This window comes from Filicampus tigris, chromosome 6 (assembly GCF_054856515.1).
Source record: "Filicampus tigris isolate MCC_2025a chromosome 6, RoL_Ftig_1.0, whole genome shotgun sequence".
Lineage (NCBI taxonomy): Eukaryota > Metazoa > Chordata > Actinopteri > Syngnathiformes > Syngnathidae > Filicampus > Filicampus tigris.
The window spans coordinates 15,405,388-15,426,734 of record NC_141222.1 but is presented as its reverse complement, the minus strand read 5'-3'; the positions used below and the strand labels follow the sequence as shown (position 1 = coordinate 15,426,734).

Below are 21,347 nucleotides of genomic sequence, written 5' to 3'. Positions count from 1 at the left end.
AAGTGACAAAATGGCCGCCCCCAGAGATGGCTAAAAAAGTGTGGCTTTTGTTGCTTAACTCGTATTCCTCAAACACAATATTAATGAGAATGCTGTGTCACTTCCTTCTCAAGACATCAGGTGATGAAACTGCACATTTTGTTGCAGGGTTGGATGATGTGATTATCGTTTTCGTTCGGAATAGGACGCACTGTAAGCCCCTGTAGTGATCCTCATGAGGACAGTTTGGTGACAAATGAGAGAAGCCAGGACAGATTCAGGGATTCATTTACACACAGTTTGAATGTCTGACGTGACCACCTCAAAGGGCAAGATTACTTTTCTTCTTATTGCCCAGCACTTTGGTCATACGGCAGAGTTATGGTTATGTTGTGGTAAAATATAGAATCATCCGCATTTAGCATAGGTCCAGTCAGACAGATACCAAACCTAAAGCCCCCATAACCTCCATTTCATCCTATGTTTTTGCAATTTCTCTCCATCCGTCTCTCCTTCTTGTGTCTCTCACTTCATCTTTGATGGCTCAGAGGAGGACAGGAAGTCATCTTAAGGTTGTAAAATTGCTCTTCGTGTGTCTGCGAGCAGATTGAGAGACGCCCACTGGACCCGTAGTATCAGAACAAATCAGGCTGAGATATGGGAGATATGGGATTGTGTGCGAGCGCATGTGTGTGTGTGTGTGTGTGTGAGAGCGCATGTGTGTTTGTGCGCTGTCTTTTTAAAATGTACTATATCAGTTTGAGCTATAGCTCTGTGGATAATTGGTTTGGTGAAATAGTGCTGAGTGTCTGAAGCTCTGGTGGCCTTCCATCCCTCTCTCACCCACTCGCTCTACCCAAACACACCAACATCCTCTCTGAACTGTGTGTGCATGTTTGTGTGTCACTGAGGGAGAAAGAGAGCAAGAGAGAGACTTTCAACCTTTATTCCACATACAGAACTGATCTACATTACATAATATTGATATTTGAGTATTGTATTGATATCTCACTGCATACTATTCGTCTATTTTATACACTGTATATATATATATATATATATATATATATATATATATATATATATATATATATATATATATATATATATATATATATATATATATATATATATATATATATATATATATATTAGATACATATACTGTATCTATTCCATCTAATGAAAATCATGTCTGACATTTGTGAGTTATACACTATAAACTTAAGTGGCATCACATTCCTAATCCGTCGGGTTTGATATGACGTTGGTCCACCCTTTGCAGCTATAAGAGCTTCAACTCTTCTGTCCACAGGGTTTAGGAGTGTGTTTGTGGGAATTTCTGCCCATTCTTCCAGAAGCGTGTTTGTGATGTCACACACCAATGATGAGCCAGAAAGTGTAGCTCTCAGTTTCTGATCGAATTACTCCCAAAGGTTTAGGTCAGGATTCTGTTAAGGCCGGTCAAGTTGATCCACAGCGAACTTTGGCTAGGTTCACACACACCGCAGGCAAATGCCACCCGGATCGGATTTTTTTGCCCATACGCGACCTGTATCTGATTTTTTTATGACAGTCTGAACGGCTCAATTCTGATATTTTCAAATGCGACCTCGATCGCTTTCATATGTGGTCCTAGATCAGATACGTACGGCCAGGTCACATATATTCGACATTGACGTCATCCGGAGCACAAAATGTGCTCCGCGCAGGCAGAGGGAAACTGCTAGCAGCAGGACATCGAATCTACAAAGTTGTTTTGAGTAACACCATTGACTTTATATTTTATTTTAATTTAATCCACCTTGAAACGTGAAGCATAAAGTGGACATTTATGGCGATCGTAGTAATTCAGCCACAGCTCAGATAGATTCATTTTTTTACACACATTTAAAACGTTTCGTCATCGTTAGTGATGTCTCCATGAAATGAGATATTAAAGCCTCTTCTCATAATTTCCCCCAAATACTGTATTTATTTCTACCTGCGACCTAATCGCTTGACTGTATAAATGCCCCGACACGCTGGACCACATTTACTTCCGCAAACACAACGTCGGGTGTGATGTCGTCTTCGTCGTTCTTTTGCGCATGCGGGCCATTTTGACGACGCATGTGTTCATACAGCAGACAAGACAGAGGTCGCATTCATAAAGTATTATGAACGCTTACACAAAAAAAAAATCAGATTTATTCAAAAAATCCGAATTGAGCATTAAGACCTGCGGTGTGAACCTAGCCTTTGTCATCCATATCCTTTGGATCTTGCGCTGTGGATGGCTATTGGATCTTAAGGGCATTTCCATGCTTCCAACTTTGTGGGAACAGTTATTCCTGTTCCAACATGAAGAAAGTTCCAAAGACATGGATGTGAGAGGTTGGTGTAGGTGAAGTTCATTGGCTCGAACAGAGTCATCCCCTTATAACACTTTTGGGATGAATTAGGTCAGAGCTGGGTCTTCTCGTCCAACATCAGTGTGAGACGTTACAAAAGCGCTTCTGGAAGATTGGTGAAAATTCCCATTAACACACTGCTAAACCTTGTGGAAAGCCTTCCCAGAAGAGCTTTGAAGCTGTTATAGCTGTAAAGGATAGACCGACATCATATTAAACCCAAAGGATTAAGAATGGAATGTCACTTAAATCTAAAATGCGAGTCAAGGTAGATGAGCAAATACTTCTAGCGAGATAGTGTATGTTGTCCCTGTCCATGCATGGAGTTTCTCTGCCTTCTCCGCCTTCCGCCCATATTCCAAAACATGCATGTGAAATGTTCCTTCTTCAAGGTACCACTGATGCAAAGTGAGGCCTTGATGCCACCTGACAAGCGTGTCGTCTTCCGCATGTGGAAGTAATCTGTGCGGCTCATCTGTAGTCCTCGCTCAAACACAAAAAATGGGCTGACCCATTTTTGACTCGGCAGACCCTCTCACCGCAGACATATTGACTTGTCATCACATGAAAAGCACATTAAACTAACAGCATTTAAATGCTATTCCGTTTCCGCCTCATTGCCACCACCTTTCTGGAAGTAATGCGCCTAACATGCCATCGGATGCACTTGATTTGATGTTGTTTAAACAAGGTCTCACAATGTCTGGCAAACCATGTAGAAGAAGTCACTGTGTTTGATGAAATTCTCATCTGCCAAATGAAGCGACACTTCACAATACCCGTGACCTGTTCTAAGGTGCACGTCACACATTTTAAAATTTGCTGCATGCCAGCTTGACATTGGAGCCGCGTTTCATCTGTTCATCTGTCCGATTTTTATGCTCTTTGATGAATTATTTCTGTGCTGACGAATATCGGTCTGACATGTTTGTTGCCACCTGGTCGGGCAATTTGTCACGGGGATGTATGAGGGTGCCGCAGTAAATGTAAAACGACTCAGCATTTTGTGAAACACGTGCATCTAGGAGGAGAACGAGATGAAAAGATTAATGCTGCTCTAATTAATGAACATTAAATATACAAATAGAGTAAGCCTAGCATGACTCTGTCTAATGAGGCCACCCTAAATAATATAGTAGCGCTCTCAAACGTAATATTGAAGAAAAACTGAATAGATTTGGATGATTAACAACCCTGTCCTTGCTTGACCTTCCTGTTGATCGGCCAGCACTGTCATTTACCATAAATGTCACCAAGACTGTGTCTCTCATTCAATTTACACTACACATTGACAAATTTGACTAATTGACAGAATACCAACACTGACTTTTCCCGCCCAGGACATCGTGATCGACCATATAAATGGTGACTGCGCTCATGAGCTGAGTCTTGGGGGATTCTATGCAGTAGGGCTCCTCTATAGTAATCAGGATGCAGACTCCCTCCAGCAACTAGCTGCAATTTCTCCGTTGCTCTCCTTTCAATACTCAAACTTAGTCCAAGTGAAAACATGCACTTTACATTGCTCATAGATGAAGTGAAACTTGCAACAATGTCCCGTGTACTGTAAAATAAGAAAGTAAGTGAAATATTTCTTAGAAGTACAAGGCAAGGCAGTTTTTTTTTTTTTTTTTTTTTTAATATCGCACATTTCATACACGAAGCACAAGCAAAGACACAACCCCTAAAAGCAGTTACAAACACAACAGTTGATGGCATTCAGAAGCGAAGCAGAGGAAACAAAAGTAGCTTACCAAGTGTGGCTTTAACTTTGTTAAACTAAATGAAGAGTTGCCTCAGTGCAACACTTCCAATAAGATGATACGGTATTGTGCAAAGGAGGTGGCATGAGTGTGTAAGTGTCTGACGAGTTTAGTGCTCTCTCCCGCTCCGAGCGAAAGCCTCCAGCGTGCTGAACGTCCAGTGTCATAATCGGGTGAGTTAAACAATAAAATATGAATGGAATCTTCTTCTTTTTTTTTTTTTTAATTCTGAATTACAGTAGTCCCTGACCCTGACCTCAACCTCATCAAATATATTTAGGATGAACTGTAACTGAGAAAGTGTGAACCGATATTCCAAATACTCGTGTCCATTTCTGTTTCATCACTGTATTTCCTCTAATTGTGATGAAAAAGCGCATATGTATTAACTTACAGTGCCTTCATACAGGTCAGATGGTTACTAGTGTTTACAAGCGTGTCCTATGATTGATCGTTGAACAGTGAAGGATGCAACCACCCAGAGTGAGCTGAGATAGGCTCCTCTTAACTGAGAGGCTAATGAAAATAAATGTATTAGAATAGAATTGGTAGGTTATAATTTGGCATTTTCAGTTTTTTTTTATGTATCTCAAATGAGCACAATCATAAGGCTGTGTCAAAGTGCTCGGGTTCCTTTACACCATTTTTTTGTAAATCAAACTTTATATTGTTGATTTTTTTCCATAAACAATGTTTGGAATTGTGAAAACAACTCAATCTCGTGGCTTTATCTGTTTTTTGTGTTTGTGTTGTGCATAGGTTCTACCTCGTCAGACGTGTGGCTTGTTCACCCACACCATCTACTATAAGGAATATCCTGGCGGGCCGAAAGAACTGGACAAAAGCATACGAGGAGGAGAGTTGTTCCTCACTGTACTTCTCAACCCTGTGAGTCCTACAGACACTAACATACCTACTTTCACATGAGAATTGTCCACTCTTGTTTGGATCATTGCATGAAAAAAGCAGCATCAAGAAGGTTCCTTGCTTTTTGCTTCTGCATGTGTGACTATCTTTTTATCTTTCATTTGTTTGCTTTGTGTGAATGTGTTTTGTCGTCTTATTGTTAGCGATGGCTTCTCGCTGTGAAAATGCGTTCATCTTTCCAATTTAAATCAGGTCTCACCGCAGGGGGTGTTGCACACACGCATCCGCACGCGCACTCACGAATGCCAACACATACACACACACACACACACGCACACCCCCCCCACAACACACATACACGCAAACAGAACAAATCATCATGACACCTACAGCTGCGTGTGTCAGTTCATTTACTACTACTTTGACTTGATATCCATGATCATTGATCAGTTTTAATTCTGACACACTCATGCACACACGAGTATCATCATCAAGGCCAACTAGGAAAAAGTAAAAATGAACACATAAATGTTTCTTCTCAAAAAGTAGCTTTTGTGAACTCCTGTTAACACGAAAACCAAGAGCACTGGTCAGTGCACTGACTTCTGCCAAGGTCAAGCAATAATAGCAGCTGTAGTTCCTCCTTTAGCTGAAACTCGTGGCGTGGTCATTCAAGTTTGGCAAGCCTTGTAAGCTTGAAAAATAACTTGTGGTTGATAGTGTACCCCGCCTTTCGCCCGATGACAGCTGGGATAAGATCCGGCACATCTGCGACTCTCCTGAGGATAGGCAGTTCGGAGAATGGTTGGTTGTGGTCGATAATATTCCTGTTACATTTAATCCAACTCTTACACATTGTATTGTTTTTGTTGACAATATTGTGCATTTTCATTTGTTATACATACTGTATTTGATACGGTAAATTGCAATTGTATAAATTTGTCAAGGAATAAGAGACAGTTTAGCGTTTGCAAGGGTTGTTTTAATAACTGTTAACTTGAAATAAGTTACATTATTCAGTATACTACAAAATGCACTTTTGCACATGAATAAAATGGTGTACTTTTGACAAAAGACAAAAAAAGTTTTAGTGATACTTTTGTAACGCATTGGGCTTCATGTAAGTTACCGGTTGCTAATTGTAGATACTCTTAGAGCTCTTTAGTGCAAGGCACGGTTCCTTCCAACCAGCCAATGCTTCTTGAGAATAGCATACTCAAAATTTGTGTGTGTTTTTGTAAGGCTGGGTAATTTTAATCAATACCTCCAGTCTCGTCACACTTATTGGACTGTAGGTTGACTGACTCCTGATTCTGATTACATCTTGGAGAAGTCATTGACTTTTTTTCCACTCTGCACTTCCATGTGTGCATTAAAACACAAAACATATACAAAATAATTAACTTTGGTAATAGCTTGATCAAACTGTGTTTGTCGATTGTTGTGACTTAAAGTTGAAGTCAACCAAACATATTTTTTTCAAGAATATGTTCTATGCAGGCCCACTAGTTGAAACAAGGCATTCTGATATATATTGCGTTTGTGGAATAAGAGTTAATCCACCCCTTTTTAGCCATCTCTGGGGCCGGCCATTTTGTCACTTCTATCAACTGAAAATGACATCACGATGTCTTGGGGCTCAGGTAACGACCAATCACAGCTCACCTGTTTTCTGAAGGTGAGCCACAATTGGTCGTTATCTGAGCCCCTGAGACACTGTGATGTGGCCACGTTTTCACTAGCAAGTTCATTTTATGTATTTTTTTGATAAGGAAAATAAAAAAAAGTTGTCATTTTCTAATGTCTTACTGTCTCTGGGCAGACAGTAAGGAGCTAATGTTGTTGAGCTAACGCCTTTTGTTTTAACGGCCTGAAGCTAGTTGCTACACTTCCGCTGTCCCAATCCTACCTTTAACCGGGGAGGGAAGTGGGGGGCTCCAATCTGCCTGCTGCTGCTGCAAGCCGCATCTCTCTCACTCCTGAGCCACGAGTTTAGCGTCGCTAAATGTCCGAAATATAACCAGTCGGGGTTCGTGTGCACATTCATGCTCTTGTCCGCTTCAGCTTGTGAAAGTGGAGGAGCAATCGCCACGGTATTTTTTATTTTGTTGAGGTGAACATGATGAGATCACGTTTTATGTCAATAAATCCAAACAAACTTGTGCAGAACACTTTTATACTTTCACAGTTTGAAGTGGCCAAGAGTAGTAATGTGCATTTGCATTTCGGTAGCGATCGGTCACCGGTTTAGACAGCAGAACTGACAAAGCGAGCAATATTACTAAGCATGCCTTCCTCGCGTGACGTAGACCGCTGAGACCGAAAACATAACATGAACCTTTTTGGGACGTGGAAATTTGTCGTAAACCTAATCACAAAAAAATACCTTAAATCACTACTTAGTCTTTTGAGGTGGGCATTTTAATACTAATGTCGTTTTTGCATGCAAACCTATTATATAAGTGCCAATGTTAAGATCACCCAAGTGTCACTTTAAATTAAATTTGTGAATCTGGCCCAATGTCTACTTTTTCCCTGCGTCTGTCTTAGTCATCACCAGCGATCTCAAAATGTTTCACATTTCTCTTCCACTCTCAGTCATAGACAAACATGTGCACACATAGGCTAGTTACTGTTTCCTTGTGCTCCTGATGTCAATATGTGATGGAGCTGGTGTTGTAGCTCCTAACGAAGGGACCCTTTTAAATACGAAAGCAATTTGAAACCTACATGGCTGTCCTCTGCCAGAACTCAAACACGCACACTCACACATACGCACACACGCACGCCATGCAACCACTGATGATTCACTTTCCTGTCTCCCTGCTAGGTTTCCATTTGCAGAGACAAAAGCTTTCATTAGAGTGTGTGCTTTGCAATCAATAGCGTTCTGAAGCGCGTAGCTTTCATCCCTCCAGGCTTTCCTTTTGTGTGATGATCCACGCGTTGGTAACATTGTCACTTCCCATTCAATGATTTTTAATCACATTTGGCCCATGGTGGCAGTTCAGTGACAACCACCAGCATATTGGATGCACAAATGTATGTGTCCCCCGCATGTTTGTACACTTTTTCATCATTCGGGTGCCACATCGCTAATGATTGAGCCCCCCACCCCAAGCACAAGCTTGGCAATTGATTGTCTGACCTGGGCTCTGTAAACAGCCAATAAGGGCAAAGCAGTCCCTGGATAAATGGCCAGTGACGTGGTGAAAAAGCCAAGGGAGAGAGTGGGATAAAGGAGGAGGAGAAGGTGGCAGACGAATTGAGTTTTAATTTTCAGGTCACGGCATCTTATGTCACTTGAGAATCCAGAAGCATACAGAATAGGAGCACACACACACACAGGCCATTGCATATGTTGATGTTTACGCATGAGTCTGACTATATGTATATCATGTGAGACTTGCTGACATCAGCGAAGACGTAGACATTTATCAGGGATGACATTTACCGATTAGCTCTGCCTCTCTGCTTATTAGCCAAACCCCAAAAAGTCAGCACTATGCCCACCCCCGCCTCACTGAGTTTCCGCTTTACCCAGGCTCTCCTGTCCTGGTAGCTTGACTCTTTTCTTCTTCTTTTTTTCCCCCCGTCTAAATCCCCAGCCGGAGCATCCCGACTTTGCTCACTCATTACTTTTTTTTTTTTTTCAATTTTTGTCTCATTTCCATTCCCCCCTCCACATTCTCCAGTCTCCTCCTGCTCTCCTCTAATACCTTTGGCAGCTATACACACATACACACACGCACACACATGATACTGCAACAGGACAAACAGGGAGAATTTACAAAGTGGGAGCAAAGCAGTAAAAGATAGCGGAATGGAAAGACACAGTAGCTGTTGACTAGAGCGGGCAGAATAAATTGAATTGGAATAATTTGCTGTATTGACATTCAGCTTTCGATTATCCACTGTGGAGACAGAGATAGCTAAATGGGCTGAGAGAGAAAAGAGAGAGAGGCAAGGGCAAGAGGAAGGGAGAATAAAACCATGAGGGGGAGCGGGTTTCTTTTTAGTAGCAATAACAATTCAATCAAGCAGAATTGTATGTGGAACTAAGTGGTTTGTAATGGGGAATAGGCTGATAAACATCCAACGGTGGATGAATGGATGTATGCGCTATAAAGAGAAACGGCGATTACACTCACCGCAAGTAGAATAAAGGCTGTAGTTGGCCTTCACTTTTTACCAATAACCACATCTGTTCTGCTCGATTGTGGAGCACCCATGGTCATTGGTGCCGAACCTGAGAGAGGGCCTGCTAGCTCGCCATCTCTCTTCAAGCTAGTCTCAAAAATGTATGATGAGGTCAAAGGTGATGGCAGTCAAGTTCTTCCACACCATGTCCAACCAAATCTGCAATTTTTGCTTCGTGCAATGAGATACAGTCATCATGGAGTATAAGGATGGGTTGACTGATCATAAATAGAGTGAATGAATAAAGGCCTTCCGTGTAAAAATGGACAGCTGGATGGATGGATGAATGGATGGATGGATGTATGGATGGACAGGTGGGTGGGTGTATGGATGGATGGACGGGTGTATGGATGGATAAATGGATGGATGGATGGATGGATGATAGATGGATGGATTGATGAAAGTTGGACGGAAGGATGGATGGATGTAGATAAAGTGTGTAGATGGGGGATAAATAGATTGATTGAAGGAGATGGATGGAAGGATACATGGATGGTATAATGATAGATGGATGACTACAGGCAGTTGATGGACGGAAAACACAGTGGATGATAGATTTTGGATACACAGGTGGGTGGATGGATGGATGTTGAATTCAGTACAGTCCTTGGGTAGAATTGATGTAAACAGTGAATGACGGATGACGGTTGGAAGGATGGATGGAAGATGACTGGCTGGATGGGATGATACTAAAACATGCTTAACCAAGTACAAATAAAACAAGTTGCTTCTCCCAATCATGCACTCGTGTTAGCGGAGGTTACAACATGTCAGAACTAACTACATGACTGGCCTAATCCTGCAAGATTTGTATTTGTGTACATGAGTGTGTGCGTGTGTGTCTTGATTGATTTTGAAGAACATCCCTCCATGTAGCAGTGACATGCTTCATCAGAGCATCTAGGTCAGTGTGAAGCGGGAGTGGGGAGGAAAACATAAACTGACGTTTTGGGGCAGACGAAGGCTCTCCAGCAAGCCGTTCAAAGATGAGAGAGGAGGGCGGAATCGAAGCTGTTTGCGTGGGAGCGTCAGGAGAAAGAGACACGGGACAAAGATTAAACGAGGGAGGCTGCGCGCTTGGCTTTATTTCTCTCAGGTTTTCAAACTTCTGCTCTCAGTGCACGAATGATTTCAGCACAATCCCAAGGGTCAATTATTAGCCCTGTATTCTTTATTAAAGGCACAAATGGGCCTCAGAGCAATCCAACATGCAAGAAATGAGTCACCACAGTGGCTGTCGGGCAAGAAAAAAATAAGGTTTACACGGTTCAGTTAATTGAATTGTAAGCCATAGTGGGTTGTTCCACTGTGAGAGTTTGGGTCCTCCACTGTGTCAAGTGGCTTTTTAAATTCAGACCCACCAAGGTTACATTCTCTTTCTTTTCCTTTATGCTGCTTGTATGTTCAAGCCTTCGATCATTTTTCTGCAGCACTCCAATTCTGAATGCAACTAGCCTCTCTTTCTCCCTTTGTTTAATTTGGCAACTAAGGCTCAAACTCTATAATTAATGTTTCCATGTTCTGAAGAGAACATAAATCACCTTTTGATCGACTTGCCTGCTTAAAAAAAAAAAAAAAAAAAAAAAGAGCGTGAGGAAGAAGTCTTTAAAAACATTGTATGTATTTACATCCCTGCGTATCTATTTGATAATGTTCACATTATGCCCCTCATCTACCCCCCCCCCCCCATCTTCCCATCTGCTTGGCGCCACAGGCGATATTCCTTTCACATCCCAAATGTGAATAGATGTCTCCAAGCGAGAGACTGTCTCATTCAATTTTGCACATCTCCAAGAATTCACATGCGTGAAGGAGGAGGTTTCCACACTGTGATTCATACGAAAAAGATTTAGTGGCTGAATGCTTGATCCTCAATGTCCTTCCGCTATGTTAGCGCAGCCACCTACTAGATTGTGATGAAAAAGGATGGACAATTCAGCTGTGAGAGGCCTACGTGAGGCAGACACACTTAATTGTAGTGCATTGGCCCTGTGTGCACACCAACTATGTGTTGTAGCTTCTGTCAAAGAACAAACACACACACACCGTCACATTTGGATTGTGAGCCTTGGTATTCACGACAGCTTTCTAGGTTGGCTGAATGCTGATCCGTCAAATCCCGACGCTGTCGCTTTCTATCTGCGGCAACCTTCATGCTTTAAAACAGAGCCATGACGGTCCGCTGCGTGTAAGTGTGTGTGTATGCCAAGGTGCGTATTCATGTGTGTGTGTGTGTGTGTGCAAGTGTTCACATCTACATCCCTAAATATTCTGACACACCATCCCTCATGCGCACACCCGACAAATTATTCATGTCTTAATGGCTAATTCCTTCCAGACTTTCCCTATGTCCTCCAATCACAAAAGAAGTGTGTGCGCGTGTGTATCCCTTGTCTCTTTGATCATCCTGTAAGAGCACCAATGCGGACTAGCACACCATCAACCCCCCGCTAACCCCCCAGGTCCCCCAATCACAGTATACGTGTGAAGCCATGTCTGCCATCAACACCCAGTGGCCGTTGGGCGTATTGCCTCAACTCAATCTGTCACAAAGGCAAAATATATCCATTTCCAAGTGTCTGCTTTTTCTTCTCGAAGCTGCACTCAGTGTTACATAACTAAATGAGCCTTTTTTTCAATTTGCAAAGTGATAACAAATATTGATTCCCACTGGACGGGCACTCTGACTTTCAAATAATCTATTTGCGTTCCACTGCAGTCACAGAAACAGCAATTTCCTGTGTTACCTTAATCCCACACAAACATGAGAACATGCAGCACAATACTGCATCCCACTTCAGGCTTTATAACTATAACTCCTTTTACCAGTCTCTTGTTTTTTTCCTCCCTCCACAGATCAGTATATTCATGACTCACTTGTCCAACTATGGCAACGATCGTCTCGGTCTCTACACGTTCGTCCACTTGGCCTCTTTTCTTCGCTCGTGGACAAACCTAAGACTCCATACACTTCCTCCTCCTCAGATCGCGCACAAGTACTTCCAGTTGTTCCCTGAACAGAGGGACCCACAATGGCAGGTGTGTTTTTGTTTTTGTATTTGTGGTGCATGTTTCTTCATTGCTTTCTTTAAATAGGACAGATTATGGAAATTACCTTTTAATTGTTTGTATACAAATAATTGGGTCTCCTGAGTGCCTCTTTAGCTATTAAGAGTGAAATTAAACCATCAAGTAAATCTTTTGTAATCTGCCTATTTCTGAGAATGTGTCTATAAGAGCTGTTTTGAATTTTGTGAAATGATGGTTAAACAGTGTGCCTAATTCACATAACACAGCCTACTAATAATGTTTGGTGAAGTGGTCGAGGTGAGGGTGGGCCAAATATTTACATTTGGCAATGTGTCTGTTTTTTGAGCCACATACATGGATCTGCACACTAACTGACACGTCTAATTCACAGAGGTGGGCATTTTACAAAATCTTGCTGGTCTGAATCGTACTGAATTGTAATCATCAATCTGTCAGCCAAGTCAGTTAGTTAGTTAGTCCGTCAGAAGTATGTTGGCTCGTGAGTCAGTCCGCCACAAAAAACATCAGAAAAACGGGCTTCCATCAGTGACGGACTCGCGGTCCGTCAGTGACAGATAACAATTACACTGACGGATGAATGTTGCACTTCAGTCATACTTGAGCCTTCCTTTTCTGTGTATGGCCTGTTGTTGTCAGGGAACGCAGAACACAACGTCTCGTTGGGGTTACTGCACGCATTCGCCTACGCTGTTCCAAAATTAGAAACAGCGTGTCGTGAAACCTGCATTGACTGAGCTGCTCTTGATGCTCACAAATATGCAGAGCCCGAATGCAGCACATTGGAATTCCATGTTTTCTTCCATTTCCGTGTGTCTATGCTCTGCATGTTGCCCTCGTCATTTCTGAACCATGGTAGCAACGGTCGTCACAAACATTGATGTGTTTTCAGAATATATATGCAAAAATTAGTCTGAATACAAACCACAACAAACATAAAAAAAAGTCCGCTGGTAGTCCCGATCAAACAAGCAGACCAAAGGACTTTTCTGGTGTGAATACCCTAGTTTTGTTCCCAGCGCAAATCAAACAAAAAGTGCGGTCTAACTGTGTGCATCGATGGAGTTTTCCTTCATCTGGTATTTTGCTAGACTTAGCGCAAGTAGAATTGGGCGTAACAGGGCATTCACATCACTGTGTAAATTTGAGGGCTTTAAAAGGTTGCATTTTCCCGGCCAATCGTGGTGGCATCCCACATTTGCATTAAAATCAGGGCGGTCGGAGCGCAGTATGTCCAAGTACGCGGTGCTTGACATTGCAGAAACTGATATAGACCTGCTGAGGTCCATGCATGACAGAGACAGATAAGCTGCAAGATCTCCTCTTGTGGATGATGTAATTGGCACTGCATAAATACAAGTCCATTCACAAAGCTCAACTTTAAGGACCTCAAATGTTCCAAACTTATGTTTTTGAACGTGCAAAACATAACATAACTTAAAATATTGAAAGTATTGATACTTGGTATTGGCATAAAAAGTATCACGATACATTGAAATATGACATTTCCCAGCCCTCTTAACTCCCATACCAATGTCCCAAGAGCCAATATATTATTGATTTATCAAGGTTTAGGAAATAGATGCAATGTAATGGTCCAAAGTAACAACATGTGATAAACACTAAGTCATTTGTGTTCTAATCTTGGAAAAAAGCATCGGCTCAAGTTGTCAGAATCATAATCAGAAACTCGTTATTGTCCCTTAGAGGGAAATTGATGTCACAGCAGAAGTACATAAATAACAAGGCACATAATGACAATATTACATAATATTAGACATAATGTAATATAATATTAGACATAACATAAAAAACTACTACCCAGTTAATATAAAACAACAAATTAAAAGGAAACCTCATAACTTGACAAGGCCTCTAACACATGTCCAGTCCAGCACTAATACCATGACTAGACAATTTTTATCAGTTATTGCTAAGAGTGAAACATGCAGATGTGCAAATATGCAATGATAGCTAAGAGCAAGAGCAATCTACGGGCAGTTGCCATTAAATACATAAATTGCATTTGGAATAAATGAAACCTGGAGACCCTTTTTGTCCTCCTCCCAGGAGGCTTAAACCGATGGCCTGAGGGCAAAAGCTCAAACTAATTTTGGAGTGGATGACTAGGACAATTGAAAAAAAGCATTAGCCTTCCTCAGGACCTGTCTGTTAAAGACATGAGCCCGGCCTGCTGACCTCCTTCTTTGTGTCCAGCAAAATTGCTACAAGACTGCACACAACCTAAGATGTGCCCGGGGTGGTCCACTCATACATTACATCATTAGGATCTGGATTTGTGTTCAAAATGAAGAAATGGTGTGAAATTGGTTACATGTTGCTGATTGAAAGATTTGACACTTTTGTCGCGGATGATTGCAGTAAGAGATGCAGCAGCTCATTAATAATTTACTTGTGAGGCCTCTTTCAATAATGCATGCATGTTTATATGTTACGCTTGCATTGTAGCACTGCACTGCATATAAGTACTCATCCTTTGCCTGTGCTCCTGCAGAACCCATGTGATGACAAACGACACAAAGATATCTGGTCTAAAGAGAAGACATGTGACAGGTTACCCAAATTCTTGGTGGCAGGACCACAGAAAACAGGTAAGCCCATGATCATTTTTTTTTTTTACAGCAATAATACACTGGCTCCCAGTCAGCTGTAGAATCTATTTTAAAATTCTGCTACTGTTCTATAAATTGCTGAATGGTTTAAGTCTTGATTACATTAAAGAAATGTTAATGGAATATAAACTCAGTAGGGTTCTGACATCTGCAGACTCGGGTTAATTAGTCGAGCAACAGAGCTCAAGCAAACACGGTGAAGCAGCATTTTGCTGTTATGCAGCACGCAAATGATATAAGCTGCCATAAGAAAATAAGTCATCCCAATGTGCAAATGCTTTTAAATCTAAATACTAAAAAATGCCCCCCCCATCGCTATAATTAAGATCTTTCAAGGCATTTTTAAAATCATATTCTTGCGCTGTACGTTCTGTTAGTAATTTTAGTAAGCTACTTTTATTTCTTTACTTTGTTTTTAAATGTTTTTAACTTTTTTCTTTGACAGTACAATTACTCAAACAAACTCAAATATTTTATGGCACATGACAAAGAAGAGCCCATTACATTTTATTGAGGATCTGAATTAATGTGCAAATACAGGAATTCACACTGTGTCATTAATTAAATGGCACACCCCCACACCAAAGATGGCACCACCCGTCTGTTATCCTCCATAAACAACTATACACTATGTTCCCAGTGGTAGCCCTATTTCAGGCCATCGTGGGTTACGCAGAATTGACGTGAGACAACACGGAGATCCAAGATGAGTAAATGTAACAGTTCGTGGATGCAAGGCGATATTTTTAAACTGTTTGGTTTAAAAAAAAAATGGTGTGAATGTGAAAGCTAGTGAGCCATACGAAAGGGCCAAATGCAACTAAAACTGACAGTACGTAATAGGGTGTATCAAAACTTAGTAAACGTGTGAGTGAAAGAGGGAGAAACAGAGACAGAGACAGTAACAGAGAAGACGTGTGACAATGTGAGCGCGTTGTGTAGTGTGCATATGAATAACAGGTTATTTTTGCATTTTTGGGCAGAAGAGATAAATGAGTGAATTAGTTGTTGTGAGAGAACCAATACCGTCACGCATTTACTGAGCAGCAGTATTCTCCGCCCACCACACTTCATTCGATTCAACCGTGGCCACAAACGTGCTCTGATGCTGCCTGGCATCCACGTTTCGTCCATAGAAAGCTTTTATCCAACATGAGAAATGTGAAGCACCCCATCAGAATGTGACAGGCTGGGAAGAAACGTACTAGCATCCATGATAAACCGGGGGCCGAACAGTAATGCACCTTTGAACCTCCAGTATTAAGCAGCCCCTTCCTCCTACGGCCCGTCACGGCTACCATGATAGACTGAGAAAACTTAGCCTGACTTGAATATGGAGAAAACAAATCCTATGGTGCACAGTATTTTAGGCAAACAGGGCTGCTGTGGCTGCCTGGAACATGATAAACTGCTCTCTACTGAGTGTCTTTCTTTTTATGTATGGTCCTCAATCCAGGTTCGCACCATATATACTAACATCCACACAATATATTACAAATAGTTGGCCTTTACAAGATACTAATGCTTTTGGGTTACATAATGACTGATGTATTCATTTAACAATACGTTGTAGTATGCAGTGGTGAATACTACACTTTACTGCATAATACTCTCCTTCTCATTTAGAGTTAACCAAAATATTACAATAGGGCTCAAAGATGCAGAGCAGATCTAAACCACTGCAAACTATATAGTGGCATTGTGGGCGGGCATGGTTTTATATATATATATATATATATATATATATATATATATATATATATATATATATATATAATATATATATATATATATATATATATATATATATATATATATATATATATATATATATATATATATATATATATATATATATGACCATTTTCCACACAATTCACGAGAGGCAATTATTTTAATCCATCTATATCTCTGGATACTGTGAATGGGAGACCATTATTCTCCCCACATGCTCTTATATTTAGAGATAAAGAACTGAGCAAACATCTCTCATGCCTTTTATATTCAATTTTAGTCTCCTTTAAAGAAACCAACAAAGAGATGCCATGCTTAAAAAATGTATTCGACCACTACATAATGTAGGGGTTATGCCAAAGCTGCCCTACATTAACAGCAATGGTACTCAAATATTTTTTATGCCTCTGAAATGGTTATTACACCAGTGAGGAAGCATTTTCAAACCAAACTGTTATTTTGAATAGTAAAGTATCATTATTATTATCATCCACGAGTTTTCAAGTTGATGGTTTTACAGAAAAATCAAGTGGAAATAGCACATTAATATCTATTATTTAATATGTGAAATTATGCTTATTTATCTGTATTCCTGAAGAAAATTGTTGTGATTGTTTTTTTTATTTATCAAAGAAGCCCAGCAAGACAGCTTAAATTTCAGCATAAAAAGGTGTATTCAGTTCTATTCCTGTTCAAAAGGGTAAAATGTTGAGAGCTGAAATGAAAGACTCTGAATTCATGGATGCTGTGATGTGTGGATGGTATTTTGGACAAATATAGGTAGTAGCACTATAATATATTTGATAGGAAATATATAAATATTTTATTTGGATAAACATCCATTGGTCTACAATCTAACGAGATGCAATAAATGCTGTTTAAGAAAACTGTGTTCACAAAAAAAGCAATAATGCTCAGTTAATATTGAAACAGTGTAACATTCATTTTATTATTGGGACTGTAATAAAATTATTTTTTAAAATACTCAGTGTGACGCAATGTAGTTCTAAATTACTGGAAACTACCTCACCAGCAATAAACACATGATGTATTACGATATGAATCTAATTGTAAAGGTGTAGTTAATGGAGTGTCTGGTGAGGGTGTTGAATTAAAACTCTGCATTAGCCTTTGCGCACAGGATTGCCTGATTGTAACGTTATGAATTCTTTACTGCCATAATTAGTGCTTAGCACGAGGGGTGTGAAGGTCTTTGTAATGGTGCTAATTAACCAGGTGTTGATATTCTGATGGCGAGTCACCATGGGAACGGCAGCATTGCAGCAGCTATAATTTAAACACATTTTTTTTTAATGGGATCCCTCGTACTGTCTGTCAGAAAGGTTGGCACTAAATAAGAGGCTGAACATATTTGGGACGAGACGTGCTGCTGGTAACAGAGACACACAAGAACGTTTTGATGGGCAAGCCTGTGATCATTAGAGACATATACACTGTGTATTGTCAGCAAGTTGACTGGTGGGAAGAAGAGAAAGCATCAGGTGTGGCTGGGAGGATGACGTCTGTCACACATGCACACAACCCCCTCTGCTCAACTGAATTAATGAGCACCTTTATGAATTATGCCCTTTCTTGCAGGGACGACAGCACTTTATCTCTTCCTCCTCATGCATCCCTCCATCTCCAGCAACTTCCCCAGTCCAAAGACTTATGAGGAGGTCCAGTTCTTCAACACTAACAACTACCACAAAGGAATTGACTGGTGGGGACACACAATCTGCTGTCTTTCAATGTTCTCGGTGCAGCGGTTTTTTTCCCCCTGAATGGCTAGAACCTAAGAAGAGAATGGTTACAAACAAGCCATTCCATAAAGAAGACCCATTTTTCCTTGCAGCCTTGAATGACACATAAAGCATTTGGTTGTCTTCAAAATGATCATTTCAAGCTTTAAAAAAAAAAAAAAAAAGCTAGCAGACATACATGGGCCTAAATTGACCAGTAAATGGGTCGTTTAGCTGGCAGGGATACAGATGCTACGTACTTGAAAGTAATCTGTTGGAATTGTATAGGCAAGTCCATTTGAATTTATTATTATCTTTTTTTTTTTTAAGTTTAGAAATGACTTTTACAGCTTGTGTCTGACCTTGAGGACACAAGTGCAGCTCCATCTGGTTCAATCTGCAAGATATTGCATTTGAGTTGTTAGAAATGTGAAAAATATTCCTCATGTTGCGATACAAACAACAAAGACAGTGTAATGGCAGGCTGTACACGCTTTCTTTTCATCAGTCCACTGGCATTTCCATAACATCAAAATACTATGTCTACATACTGTGTGAATTATAGATATGTGGCTGTAGATGACCACCGTTTATTCCAGTCATCATCCACTAGTCACAGATATTGAGCCTCTGAATGGAAAAAAATCTGAATGGAAAAAAATCACAATCATCATCTATCCATCCATCCATATTTGCCCTACTATATACTAGATGGGAAAATGAAGCTTCCGATCTGCTTCATAAACCAGTTGTTTCATTTGTTGACTCCTCAAGATGGCACTCTCTGTTCAACATTGGGCTGAAAATCTTATTTTGGAGTCGGCCAGTACTCCCTCAGGCGTCTTCAGTTGGGCCAAAACGGTGCTGCTTGCCTCCTAACTGGAGCTCGGAAGAGGGAGCATAAAACACCAATTTTGGCCTCCTTTCACTGGCTCCCAGTGCATTTTAGGCTTCATTTTAAGGTGCCTCTATTCGTCTAAAAATCTTTAAATGACCTCGCGACAGCGTACCTTTCTGAGCTTCTCCACCCCTACGCACCTGCCCAGTGCCTCAGTTCTGCGGACCAGGTGCTGCTCGAGGTGCCAAGGACTGAGTAGAGCCTCAGAGGGGATCGGTCCTTTTCTGTTACCATCTGGAATGACCTTCCATTAAATGTTAGGCAAGCCCCCTCTCTGTCCATTTTTAAACTCATTTGAAGACACATTTCTATTCTTTAGCTTTTGACCCGACGTGAGACTGTTTTCCGGTGTCTTAGTTTAAATTGTGTTTTAGCATAATTCATTTTTGTTTTAACTCATTGCTTTCGCTGTCTTTGTTGTTGTGTTATTGCTATTTTGTTCATGTAAAGTGCTTTGTTACAGCTGCAGCTGTTATGAAATGCACTAAATAAATAAAGTTGTATTGTATTGTCTTTAAACAACCCCGTTATTTAAACCAACAGTGTCATCTAGAACAGTGGTCACTAACCACCGGGCTGCACAGATGGAAAAAAAAAAAAAAAAAATTATAGTACTTCCAGTTTATTTATTATCCAATGCTGAAAAATGTTTTATTTTTAAAATTTGAAAAGTGACCAGATTCTCTCCGTTAATTCCGTCTATGACTGATTCTTGACGCAGGTCAAGTTGTCTCTGTCGCGTAATGCTAATGTTAATGTCTACAAGGTAGCAAGATGAGCAAATTTAACAGACATATTTGGAAAGTTTCTTTGCAATGACCCTATGAGAATTTAATACAAGAGCCAATGCCCAAGAAGAAAAAGAAAGGTACATTTTACAGACAACATCAGAAGACCTACTTGAAATATGGATTTACGGCCACAGGTGATTCCCACGCAGAACCGAAGCCCGCTCTGCACAATATGTGGTGAGCAGCTCTCTGAGTCAATGAAGCTTTCAAAACTCATTCGTCAACAAAAGTAAGTGCCTTGAGAGAGGCATATTGGGTGGTTAACTGCATTGCTGAGGCTACAATATTGAAGTAATACAATATTGGTGAAAAAACAACAACTGTTGATTCCCATTTATTGTTGTAGCATTGCATTTCCAACCCTGCACCCCCACCGAGCGATGAAAAGTCGCCGGTACGCGAAGTGTATAGACTTGTATGAACCGGTCCATGGCAGTAAAAACGTTGGTAGTCCACTGATCTAAAGGACTTCCTTCTCCTGAAACACCATATGCTGGACCAAGTTTTCCTTAAAGTCTGTCTTAAAGTCTTAAAGTCTGCAGAAGTAATTTTCCATGGCCTCATCAAACTATTTCTACAATCAGGTTTTTGCCTCTGCAACCACCAAAGCAACACTCCGGTACCCATTATCTGCCTCCGATGTCCTATTGACCAAAGAGGCCCAATAGGACTCCCTTTTTCAGCGTGACAGCATTCCTCACCACCTGTGTCCACTAACGGTTTCAGGGAGTGCCTCCATGACAGGCATCTACCACCTTACGGCTACAGCTCAGATCAGCTTCAACAATGGAGGCACTGAACATGGCCCACTCTGACTCAAAGTCCCCCGCCTTCCCCCAAGATAAGGCGAAGGTTCTGCCATAAGTGAGAATTAAAATGCCTTCCGACAGGACTTTTCCAGGCGTTCCCATCAGACCCTCACAATATGTTTGGGTCTGCCAGGTGGGACTGGCATCCTCCCCCACCAAGTGAATGTGCAAAACATGCAGCTCAACTCCTTTGACAAAACCACAAAGTGTATCATCGAACTGCGGCCGAGACTGTTCTGGTGCTAAGTGCACGCATGCTTACTGTAATGCTTGAGCATGGTGTTCGTTATGGACAATCTGTGACAATGCAGAAGTCCAATAACAGTGCACAGCTCAGGCTCTGATCCTGTGGCTGTCCTCACAACCTTGTCCTTCCTGGTCTCACTATCCACATGAACTTCGAAGCAGAAACTCAGCAGAAAGAGCGAGTTACCAGCGGGAATTAGAATCAAAGGACGGCAAAAAGGGGGGGTAATTTCAGTCCAACCCT

The 21,347-nt window shown here is 41.0% G+C and overlaps 1 protein-coding gene across 2 annotated transcripts in view; it reads left to right on the top strand.

The window, feature by feature from the left end:
• ndst3 (N-deacetylase/N-sulfotransferase (heparan glucosaminyl) 3) overlaps positions 1-21,347 on the top strand; it is a 58,007-nt gene that overhangs the window by 25,851 nt on the left and 10,809 nt on the right. For both annotated transcript variants that reach the window (XM_086033838.1, XM_086033839.1), the window contains exons 6-9: positions 4,895-5,023; positions 12,059-12,241; positions 14,766-14,862; positions 18,217-18,340. In XM_086033838.1, coding sequence (XP_085889964.1) covers positions 4,895-5,023; positions 12,059-12,241; positions 14,766-14,862; positions 18,217-18,340 — 533 coding nt within the window. The remainder of the gene's footprint in view (positions 1-4,894; positions 5,024-12,058; positions 12,242-14,765; positions 14,863-18,216; positions 18,341-21,347) is intronic.